This window comes from Brassica napus, chromosome A2 (assembly GCF_020379485.1).
Source record: "Brassica napus cultivar Da-Ae chromosome A2, Da-Ae, whole genome shotgun sequence".
In the NCBI taxonomy this organism is placed as follows: domain Eukaryota; kingdom Viridiplantae; phylum Streptophyta; class Magnoliopsida; order Brassicales; family Brassicaceae; genus Brassica; species Brassica napus.
This window is the reverse complement of record NC_063435.1, coordinates 17,542,883-17,555,030: the sequence shown is the minus strand read 5'-3', so window position 1 is coordinate 17,555,030 and position 12,148 is coordinate 17,542,883. Positions and strand designations below refer to the sequence as shown.

The 12,148-nt window shown below is 44.5% G+C and overlaps 1 protein-coding gene and 1 non-coding gene across 2 annotated transcripts; one reads left to right on the top strand and one right to left on the bottom strand.

Annotated features, from left to right (window-relative positions):
• Positions 1-347: 347 nt before the first annotated feature.
• On the bottom strand, positions 348-941 carry LOC111200691. Its single transcript, XM_022691954.1, has one exon. It carries the CDS (start codon positions 939-941, stop codon positions 348-350), a length of 594 nt encoding a protein of 197 aa, XP_022547675.1.
• A 9,744-nt stretch (positions 942-10,685) lies between these two features.
• LOC125589549 lies at positions 10,686-10,791 on the top strand. The gene has a single exon (XR_007325726.1). It is a non-coding gene; the product is annotated as a small nucleolar RNA R71 (small nucleolar RNA).
• Positions 10,792-12,148: the final 1,357 nt, after the last annotated feature.

Below are 12,148 nucleotides of genomic sequence, written 5' to 3'. Positions count from 1 at the left end.
TTATGGCCTCTGCTCCATATACCAACGCATAGGGGTCTCCTGTGTTGCTGTCTTGGGGGTAGTCCGATAGGCCCAAAGGACTCCATGTAGCTCTTTTGCCCAGTTTCCTTGAGAACCCTCCAAGCGTTTCTTCAGCATATTTACCACAGTCTTGTTTGTGGATTCCGCTTGCCCATTAGATTGAGGGTGTCGAGGTGTAGCGAAGGAGAGTCTTATGCCCCAATCTTTGCAGAACTCCTTGAAATTGTGGCTTGTAAACTGAGGGCTGTTGTCTGTAACAATTTCCTCTGGAACCCCGAACCGCGTGATCACGTGCGTCCAGATGAATTGTCTGATATGGAGGTCGGTTATCTTGCTGAGTGCTTCTGCTTTGCCCATTTCGAGAAATAGTCGGTTACAATTAGGAGGAAGACCTTCTGCCCCGGCTCCATGGGAAACTTCCCCACTATGTCCATGCCCCATTTCCTGAAAGGCCAGGGTGAGCTTATGGACTTGAGATACTCTGGAGGTAGTTTAGAAACTGGAGCATGTCTTTGGCATTTGTCGCAGAGTTTAGCCTTTTGATTAGCATCCTCGGCCATCGTGGGACAGTAGTACCCCATTCTTTTAGCTCTCAACACTAGGCTTCTTCCGCTGGAGTGAGACCCATAATCTCCCTCGTGTAGTTCCACCAGGATCCTAGCTGCTTCACGGGGTGTGAGGCATCTCAGGTATGGGCCAGAGAATGACCTGCGATATAGCTTTCCCTGAGAGAGGCAGTATCTAGCGGCTTTCTTCTTAATTTTCCTGCTCTCATTGCGGTCTTCTGGGAGTATGTCATCCTCCAGATACCGGACTAAGGGAGTCATCCATGTTTCTTCCTCTTGAATGGCGGAGACCTCTTCGTTCGATGGCTCTACTAGAGTGGCCGGCCATTGGGGTACCAGCAAAGGGATACTCATCTGGGTATGCGTCTCAAAGGCGGACTCTAGGTTAACCAAAGCGTCGGCTTGCGAATTCTGTTCTAGGGGAATCTGAGTGAGTTTTCAGCTTTTGAACTTCTTGATGAGACGCTGTGCGGCTGCCAAATACCAGATCATGCTATCATCCTTAGCCTGATATTCTCCTTGTGCTTGATTGATAATTAGTTGGGAGTCACTGTAAACTTGGATATTTTCTGCACCCAGCTGGTGGGCGAGCGATAATCCAGCGATCAAGGCCTCACACTCGCTCTCGTTATTTGTTGCCTTGAAGTTACATCTTACGGATCTCGAGGCCGTGTTCCCTGCTGGAGACGTGAGCACGATCCCTACTCCTGCCCCTCGAACATTATTGGAGCCGTCTACATGCAAGGTCCATTCTCCTTTTTCTTCTACCCTGTTTCGGAGACGTATCTCCTGTTCGAGAACCGGAAGCAGAGCTGGAGAGAATTTAGCTACAAAATCTGCTAGGACCTGGGATTTAATCACTGTGGCTGGCCTGAAGATCACGTCGTATTCCCCAAGTTTGACTGCCCATTTCCCGGAAACCTCAGGCTTGTGCAAGACCAGCTTTATCGGGAAGGAGGTAACGACCACAATTTGGTGAGCTTGAAAATAAGGCCGCAACTTTCGAGCGGCATCCATCAGGGCTAGGGCCAATTTCTCCAGATGGCTATAACGGGTTTCCGCATCCAGGAGGGCTTTACTCACGTAGTAGATTGGCAGCTGCTTTGTTCCCTCTTCTCGGGCCACGACGGTGCTGACTGCATGTTTTGAGACCGCGAGATACAATAGCAAGACCTCACCAAGCAAGGGTTTAGATAAGAGGGGAGGAGTGGTGAGGTAGCCTTGAGCTCGTGGAAAGCCAACTCACACTTCTCGGTCCACTTGAAATCCTTTGGGTTCTTTAGGGTTTCAAAGAAGGCATGGGATTTGTCGGAGAGTCTGGATATAAAGCTGCTCAAAGCCGCCATCTTACCGGTCAGCTTCTGGACTTCTTTGACGTTTCTTGGACAGGGAATCAAGTGGATGGCCTTTATCTACTCTGGGTTGGCTTCGATGCCCCGGTGGGTCATAATATACGCTAGAAAATTTATTTCTGGAACTGACGCTGAATGAGCACTTGGCTTGGTTGAGCTTCATGTTGTATCTTTGCAGAGTATAGAAAGCTTGTTGTAAATGTGATATATGATCCTCTGCTTCCAGGGACGTTACCAGCATATCGTCGATGTAGACTTCCATAGTTTGCCCTATCTGATCCGCGAACATCATATTTACCAGCCTCAGGTACGTCGATCCGGCGTTCTTCAGACCGAAGGGCATGACCTTGTAGCAATAGATCCCCCTGGACGTCATGAAGGAGGTCTTCTCTTGGTCTTCGGGATGCATGAGTATTTGGTTATAGCCGGAGAAGGCATCCAAGAAGCTCATTAGTTGGTGTCCAGTTGTGGCATCAACAAGCTTATTGATGTGAGGTAGAGGGAAGGGGTCCTTTGGACAAGACTTGTTGAGGTCCGTGAAATCAATGCAGACTCGCCATTTTCTATTATTTTTCCTCATTACGACCACGTTGGCCAGCCATTCTGGATACTGCACTACTCGAATGAACCCCGCTTATAACAAATTTTTGACTTCTTCGTTGATTATATTATCTCTTTTTGGAGCAAACTTCCTTCGCTTCTGCCTTATAGGTTGGTGCAAGGGATCTACTTGCAGCTGGTGCATAATGATCTCTGGGTTGATCCCGAGCATATCCAAGTGGGACCACGCGAAGCAATCAGATAATGATCTAAGGAAGTCTATCAGCCTTCTTCTAAGCCCCTCGGAGAGTTTGGAGTCGATCTTGAGGTTACGGGTCGAGTTTCCTTCGATCAACGGCACGTCATCCATATCTTCAATCTTGGGTTCTTCCGTATGTGGAGCATGAGGCTTGCTTTGCGAGGGTGGAGCTACCTCAGCCCGTTTCTTTAGAGCGACCTGGTACAGGGGCGAGCGGTTTCCTGATCTCCTTTAATAGCTCTAATGCCCCAGGGTGTGGGGAATTTTATTATCTGATGGAGAGTAGAGGGGACCGCCCCCATGTTGTGAATCCATGCTCGGCCCAGGATCCCGTTATACGAAGAGTGTCAGTTAACGACTAGAAACTTTGTGTGTAAGCTGACTCCTTCAGCGTAGGTAGGGATGATGGTTTCCCCCGTTGTTCGTTTGATTTCTCCGCTGAACCCGATGAGGGGGGTCGCTTTGCCTATCATGGCATTCTCCTCCAGCCCTAGACCTTGATATGCGGCCTGGAAGATGATGCTACAAGAGCTACCACTATCCACCAGTATCCTCTTGACCAGACAGTTCGCTATAGTAAGCGAGATGACGAGGGCGCCATGATGTGGAGCCAAGACCTTCTCTCGTGCTTCGGTAGTGAAGCTGATACCACTCAAATTACCTTAAGGAGTGTTACTCTCATCAAAAGAGGTTCAGATGTAGTACTTAGGGATCGAATCCACAAGGAGCTAGGGAACAATTGAATCTAGTGTTTATTAATTCTAAAGGTTATAAATTATTTAAATGAAATAGCAATAGTAACAAGCGAAGTAACTAGTAACCGTAACTTGGTTGGAAATGATATTAGATGCAGGGCCACTATTCAGGTGTTGGAGATTATAATACCTATAGATGCCTAATTGTTGCATGCATGATATGTTAGAGCTCAATCGCTTAACTCAGTGATCAGCTGTCGCATGTTTTACTGGTTAACAGGCTAGATCTCGTGTCTCAACGGTTAGTATATCGACAATGAGAGAGTGTCGATCGATGGTCCTATTGGGACGTCGACCGATACACCTTTGCCAACGTCGATCGATAGTCAGTTGAGGACATCGATGGGTTCTAGCCAAGCCTATGCGCGAGTATGATATGCCCTACTAAGATACTAAATTGGTGGTTAGCCCTCTCTAGCAGTCCTAATATGATAGATAGATGTCAGGATGGGATAACAAGGGTGATTGAATATGCAATCCTATGATCAAGTTCTAGTTAGCAAGGCTAAAACAAGCAATGAATACAAATCTATCATAAATATCACAACAAGGCAGATCTATAGTTTGGGGCCAATCCCACAAACCTATCTGAACCCTGGATCTAATAATTGAACTACTCAGACATAGCAAAGCAATTCATAACAATGAAGAAATAGAAACTCATAGTATAGATGAAAAGAAATGATAACAAGGAGTTCCAATCAAAAGTGATCTTCTCTCCAAAACTTGTAACAAAAAGGTCTCTACCCAAAAAAGCTCTCATGCCGTCAAAACACTTAGGCAGTATATAATCTACTAGGTTAAAAACTCGTCAGGGCATTTTCGTAATTTGGCTTGGCCTTGGGTTTTAAGTCTGCTGAATCCAAAATGTCGCGTGTCTTATGTCTCGACATCGATCGATGGTACTTGTATACATCGATCGATATAATTTTTCATCTGTCGAGGCATCTCATGGTATCGATCGTCAGCACTGATGCGCATCGACCGATTGTTTTTCCTCTCGTCGACCTCTACGTGGTCAGCTCGGATAAAATGTCCTTTAAGCTCCAAAATGCTCCAAAGTCATAGCTTTACTCCGAAATGTACCTGAACCTGAAAACATACCTAGAAAAGTAGAAAACATAGATATATATATAGTAAAACACCTATATACCATGAATGAAAACGGGTCAAATCCAAGGTATATCAACTCCCCCAGACTTACCTTTTTGCTTGTCCTCAAGCAAAACATACAGGCAGTCTCTCTGAAAGAGGTTTGAAAATATTAGGGACTTAAGATTTTAAAGCAAGAAATCTTTTCCTCAACAATTTTGCAACCACATTTAAAAAGTCTTAATCACATAAGCACACTATGCAATATCCTAGCTTAGCAACCATTTCTAACATAACACAACTCATCAATTCACGTCTGACATCCCCTCTACTGATTTCATTTCTTAGCATAAATATAAAGTGAATGCTTTACCTTGGGAATATCGATCATAGGATGCAAGGATTTCAGACAAGTATCTGGAGCTGCATGTAAAAGTTAGTTCCAAGTTTCTCTCTCTCTAATTTTCTCTCTTGAGTCAAAGTATGCTTCCATTGCAGGATCAGTGACCAAGATTGGACAGGCTTCCATGAATCAAAACTTAATGGTGGTTGCCACCAAGCTCTGTTCACTACTTTTTGACATATATCCAAGAGTTCTTTGCGAAAGCGAGCCTTGAAGATTGCCGCCTCCAAGTCCCGTTTCGAACTCTTTTGTTGGAGTCTTTATGAATAAAGCCTTAATGGTTTTAGCCACCAAGTCTTGTTCAGACTCATCCTAAGCAAACAATAGATCTTATTTATTTTTATTTTTATTTTTTCTTAAATACTAACTATTCTAGGATAAAAATTTAGAGAGAGAAAATGTGATAAATAATCTACACCAGGCGTTACCTTCCAGACTTGTCCGAAGAATCCGATCCCATGTATACCAAGCCCCAAGACAAGCGGTTATGTCAGGTTTAGTGTTGGAAATCAGCTTTGGTTGCTTCATACGTTTCAAGGCAAGTGTGTAGTTGATAGGTTGATCTGTTTAGCATCTATAGTGCTATCTGCAATCAGTAAATCTAAAATGGTGCTAAAGATTGGTTAGATACTCAATTTTAAATCAATATAAGATTATTGTCTCTATTTTCAATAGCTAAGCATAATTTATTAAAATTCCTTTTATATAAGAATAAAATAAATTATATCAGTAAATTTCCTCCCAGACTTAAATTACACTGTCCCAGTGTAACTCAGTCGGAGTTATGATGAAATAGTTCATGATGTACGAAATGTAATACGTAGGGAAGATACATCTGACCGTAGTAGATATCGATCGATGGGAATATGTTACATCGATCGTCGTGTGGTTGTCCATGTCGAGTGATGTCGACGTCTCGTCGGCGGTCGATATTCAGGTCTTCCTACTTGGGTCTCCTAAATCTGGAAGAAATAAAACGAAAGTAAATAAATGCTAGCTAATAAAACCTAAATAAAATACCTAATAGTAGGTTGCCTCCCACTCAGCGCTTGGTTATAGTCATTTAGCTTGACTGTGGTAGTGATTGGCTATTTGGTGGAGAAACAGCTGCTTGTTGGAAAACAAGCATCCACGTCATCTCTGCACATTCTGGACCAAGATGCAATGAAGCTTCTTGTGGCCTCATCATTTCTTGTCCATTTGTCATCCATCTTCGCAAGTACATTGGAGATGTTTTGTAGCCTATCTTGAATGTAGTCAATGCTGAATTGGTGCCAGCCTATGTTGTCATAGGCGTATGCTGAAAGTTCTGTCAGTTCCTTTTGCATTGACTCTATTGTCTTGTGTATCAGCTGCTTGCCGGCTTGTGTAGACTCGGCATCGATCGATGCGATTATGTGTGCGTCGGTCGATCTCGGCGACTTAATATCGAGCGATTTCGCTCGTGTACTGTCGATCGATGCTGATATTTGGTGCTGAGCTGCGAGTTGCCTCTGAATGGCTTTGACTTCTTTCTGTAGCCATTCTGCGTGGCTGAGTCCACTGATTTTGTTGTCGAATGGAAAGTAGATGTCATCGCATAGTTTGTCAAGTCGTTCCTCCCTGGTATATATAGGAGTGTAGATCTTGGATGTGATCTTGTCAACCTCTGCTGCTGTGTAAGGAAGTAACTCCACAGGATTCTTGCCATCGATCCAAGGCCCTCGTAGCCTGTCAATCGATGCTGATTTTGCCTGCAAAAAATTTTGATTAGTAATGTTATCAATATCCTTTTGGGCATGAAGTAATTGACTAGACAATTTGTTTAAATCTATCATGACTGGTGCTATAAAGCGGTCATGCATGTCTTCGTAAATCCTCAGCCTCTCATTCATGGCTGAGACCTTAGCGTCGAGCGATGTGAATGTACACACGTCGATCGATGTGGCTGGTTGTTGGTCCTTCTTGCGAATGGTGTCCAGATCTTGCTGTAGTAGCTCGATTTTAGTGCTCAGCCAGTGCACGTTGTTGTTGAGAGGGTAGTATACGTCGTTTATCCTTGTGTCGATGTATGAGACTTTCCATTCATCCTTGTGTTGTGCTGAACATTGCGGTTCTGCAGGGATCTGGGCTGTAGGAAGGCTGACGTCGATCGATGGTGCATGTGGTGCGTTGATCGATGCTGAGGTCGTTGTTTCCTTCTCAAGTTGCTGACATAAATTCTCAATTTCTGTCCTCATTTCTGCCATATTTCTGAAAAGGTCTTTGTAGCCTCTAGCCAAAGGTTGATGTGTATCTTCTGCCAATGTTTTGAGCTCCTCTCCCAGTGTTTCCTGAGCTCCACAAATACCAAACACCATCTCATTGATTTCATCTTTGGTGTAGAGTTCTGGTGCCAGTCTTGTGAGTGTGAAGGAAGTGGCATGTTCTGGAAGACAGATGTGGCTCTCTTCAAAAAGAGATGCTCTTTCCAGTAATTTCCTGATGTCGTCCTTTGTGATAGGTATCATCTCACCAGCTACGCCTCGTGCGTGTCCACACTCATCTCTGTAGACTACATACTCGTCCCTTCGTTCCCAAGTGAACTTTCTGGCTCCGTATATGTCATAAGTGCGGTTTCTAAATTCATAACGTCTGTCGTTCGACGTCGGGTCATCCCTATCGATCGACGTTGGTGTTACTCTGTCGATCGATGTCTCAGTTGTCCCGTCGATCGATGCTTGCCCTTTTGGTTAGCGTGACAGATCTGGATTGATTTATGTTGCGGTGACTCCTACGTCGTTGTTAGGCTCTGTTTGAATGACGTCTGGAGTCCCACGTTGCTGTGAGAATAGGTTGTCAGGTCCATTGGCTACTTGAAGGATATCTGCTATGTCCTCTCTGGACACTTGTAAGATCCTTTCATCTATTGCACGTGCGTTGCCATCTGAGTCCCTGAAAATACCAAATTCATCAGGTGTTAGATAACTGTAATCAATGTTTGCATTATCATTCAATTTAGAAATAGAAAGATTAGGGTTTAGAGTAGTATCGATCGATGTAGATACATATGCATCGATCGATGGTAGAGTAATTTCTGCAGAACTTGTGTTCTTGAGATGATTGCTCTTCATGGATTTTTCTGTTGATGTAGAAGGAAGAGTGTTCATCTTATCTGCTTGTCTGTCTGCTCTGGTGTGATGAGGTGGTTTCGGGGGTGCAAAACGATTTATATAGGTATCTATAAACCTAGTTGGAGAGGGAATATTCTCCTGCTCCTGAATTTTCGCTGCAGCGCGAATATCGATCGATGTTCCTGTGTGGGTGTCGATCGATGTGAGTGGTTGTTTTGCTGGACGAGGGTGGGTATCGACCGATGTGGAGTGCACTTCGGCGATCGATGTTGGAAACGTGTTTGTGAACTTATGTGTTTTAAATCTTTCATCATGCAAAGACATTTCTATTGCACGTTCTTTCCAATAATCCTCATCGTATTCCTCTGTATGTTCCTCGTTTGATGGAGTAATTACTGTGTCAACTGCAAAACTTTCATAGAAACCACTGTCTGCCCAACTGCCTATGGAATAGTTATCATGTCCTCTCTTGCTTGGAGGTTGGAAGGCAAAGTGGGGGTAACAATGATTAGGTGGAGTGAAATGGTCAATCGGCTGCTTTATGTCGAGTGACGTGTTGTTGCGGTCATCGGTCATAGTTGACTTATTGGAATCGATCGATGGGAAAGTGGGGGTGTCGATCGATTCCGAGTACTCTGTTTCGTACTCCGATTCATACTCTGCTCCACAATGGCATGCGCCAATGAAACCAAGTTCTTTCCCGTAATCCACAGAATTAATAACCTTTCTCTTAGGTCGGATGGGGTCGTAGTGGATGTTGGGGTCTATGAGAGTCAGACACAATTTGTTGTTGTTCATGTCACATACGGCTCCTACTGTAGCTAAGAAAGATCTTCCAAGCAGAAGTGAAGAGTTCCAGTTAAGCTCGATGTCTAGGACATGAAAATCTACAGGGACAAGGGCATTACCAATCTGTACCTCCAGATCTCTTATGATACCTCCTGATCGTTTTTCTGAAAGATCCTTGAATGTGAAGGATTCTGTTGAGGGTTCGATGGTCAAACCAAGCTGGTCTGCCATGATCCTAGGGAGGATATTAACTAATGCTCATGTGTCACACATTGAATGGGGAAATTCAACACCCTTGACTACGCATGGTATTGCAAACTTCCCAGGATCACTCTTCTTCGTCAATGTGATCATGTGTTTCATCTTCTCTCTGACTTGATGAAACATTCTCCAAATGTCCTCCTCAGTTACCCTTGTTTCTCTGAAGAACATCTACAACCGGTGTGTGAAGTAAGCTTCATCAAAAGCTTTTTCGATTGGGATTCTGAGGACTCTTTTAGTGAAACCATCTATCTCCTTATCGTTAGCTTCCCTCTTATGGTTCTTAGAAATCTTCTCCTTTCTTTTCCTTAACCTTCTCCCTTCAGTTTCTTGTTCTTCTTGAACTGGTTCTGGTGAACTATTTAAAGGGTTGGATTTATGTTCGGGTGGGCTAGCTAATGGTTTAGGTGGTGGTCTGAGTGCGTTGATATAATCATTATCGATTGAGGGTAACCGCACTCGGTATGTCAGAGGTGCCTGTCGATCGATGGGAGGTGTGTGACGATCGACGTCGGACTCACTCTGTCGATCGATGGTTGACTCAACCGGTCGATCGATTTTATCATAGAAAGGGGAGGATGGGTGAGGATGCTTAGCTGCGAATTCCTCATGAGTTAGAATTCGAACTGCATTGCATTTAGTCGATTTAGCGGACGACGTCGATCGATGACTGGAGTAATCCGTCCATCGATCTTCGTCATGGTCTGTCGATCGATGCGAGTTAATCGACATCGGTCGACACCATTGGGATCCGCCGAGACTCATGGAGCTTTCGATTTTGAAGTCTCCTTCCTCAAGCTTTTCATTTCTCACCACTTGCCAGAAATTATCATCTATGATGGCATTTACGTGGTGTTTCCCTTTGTCGACTCCTGCCTCTCTAGCAAAAGCTTCTTGCCTCTTTATAGTCTCGTCCGTCTGAATTACTTGCGTTTCAAGTTTTCTCACCTGAGTCCCTAAGGTCTCAATTTTGGTGTTCAGATTGTTGTAGGCGGAGTCTATTTTACCGTTGAAATCCACGGTGATTTGTTGTTATCCCAACAGTACTCGATCAAGCATCTCTTCGATCTTGCTTTCCTGAGTCTGGGGTGGTGGATTTTGGTAGTAAGAGTTCGAGTAGCTTTTGCTGTTGTTAAGGGGTTTTTGAAATTGTGAACTATGGTTACTTCTTTGACCATTTCCAAAGAAGTTTATCTTTCCGCCCTGGTTTCCAAATTTCTGGAATCCGGTACCTCTGATATAGTTCACATTTTCTTCTCCTTCCATATCTGCTACTTCTCCTTCAGCTGAACAGACTTGCTTCCTAAGAAGCTCGTGCACCACATCTAACTTAGCTCTTACTTCGTCCATCTGTTCCTTCCCGATAGAGGCTACAGACTTCTTCCGTTCAGAGTCAGTGTTTTTGGTGCTGCTGTTGTTAGCAAGGTTTTCGATAAGTCTCACAGCTTCCAACGGATTCCGAGTAGTGAAATTTCCTTCACTCGCCGTATCAAGAGCCATTTGATACTGTAAGGCGAGACCTCGGAAGAAAGTGCTTAACAGCTGCACTTCGTTAAACCCGTGGTGTGGACAGTCTCGCTGGAAGAACCTAAATCTAATCCACGCATCTTTGAAGGACTCTCCAGCCTCCTGCGAGAATGTGGAAATTTTGTTCCGAAGTTCTTCAGCGCGTGCCTCATCGAAGAAGTTTCGTAAGAAAGCATTTTTGATGTCGGCCCAGGATGTTAAAGATCCTGTGGGTTGCTGCCTAAGCCAGTGCATCGCTTCTCCATTCAGCGGTCAAAAACGGTCACGACGGAATTATCACCTGAAAACCCTCGGAAATCATATTTCCGAAAGAGATAGTAAAAAGAAAGATATAATTTTCGTAAAAAATAACCGATACGAAGTTTTTACGAAGAAGTATCCTTGAAGATTCAAAGCAAACGAACCAAGCTCGGTCATTGCATAACTACCGCACATACACGCTGACCGGTCGCTGTGTAGCGACCGAACTCAAGCCAAAGCTCGGTGGCTACGTAGCGACCGAGCGCTCGTCCCGCTCGGTCGCTACGTAGCGACCGAGCTCGAGCCAAAGCTCGGTCGCTACATAGTGACCAAGCGCTCGTCCCGCTCGGTCGCTACGTAGCGATCGAGCTCGGCCAAACTCGGTCGCTACGTAGCGACCGAGCGCTCGTCCCGCTTAGCGACCGAGCACAAGCCGAAGCTCGGTCGCTACGTGGCGACCGGGCTCGAGACAAAGTTCGGTCGCTGTGTAGCGTTCGAGCTCTTCTGAACATCGATACGACACCAGTTTATGCATTCTCGTCAAACCTTCAAATGCTATCTCCCGAAGACCGTAGCAAGCTCAGTCCATGTTTTCCGCTATTCTAAATCATCGATCAAACTTCGCGGATTAGAAACCGCGGAAAGTTCGTTCTTTATCAAAAAGATATCGTAGTAAACGTGTCGAGTCGGAAGATGGCCCAAAGGGACCTAAAACACAACTCGAGGCCCATCCTACGTTTTCTTAACCAAAAGCCTGTAAACCACAGGACGGTTTACGATTGGTCCACAAGGAAGGATAAATGTCAAGTTTCTGCGGATCAATACAGAAGTTTTTAAGATAATTGTGAAGATCGAGGAAAATGAAATATCTCCATTTTTATGCTATGACGGCTTAAGGGCAGAAGAGTAAAAGCGTAAACTGACCTTGGAGCTAGTATATAAGGAGTCTTAGGCGAGGAGCATGTGAGAGAACTTTTTCAGAAAAAACTTAGCACTTAGAGCAATTTAGGCATTTTTCCGTTTTTGTTATTTCGAGCTGCGACTCAATTAGGTTTAGCCGTCTTAGGGTTGCTAGAACTAGGAATCTCGCCGACAGCCCTCGAGCCCAGGCTTATACCTTGTTGTAAACGCTCATACGCAAATTCGGAATAAGATCTTCTTTGCTCTCTTTTTCGATTTCTTATACTTTATCGTTGTTATTCTCGTGTTCTGATTGCTTGATGTGTGGTAATTAGCAGATATCCTGGTCCT

Excerpts from the sequence above, each read along its gene's own strand:
- LOC111200691 (XM_022691954.1), bottom strand. The coding sequence starts at position 941 with ATGAGTATCCCTTTGCTGGTACCCCAATGGCCGGCCACTCTAGTAGAG.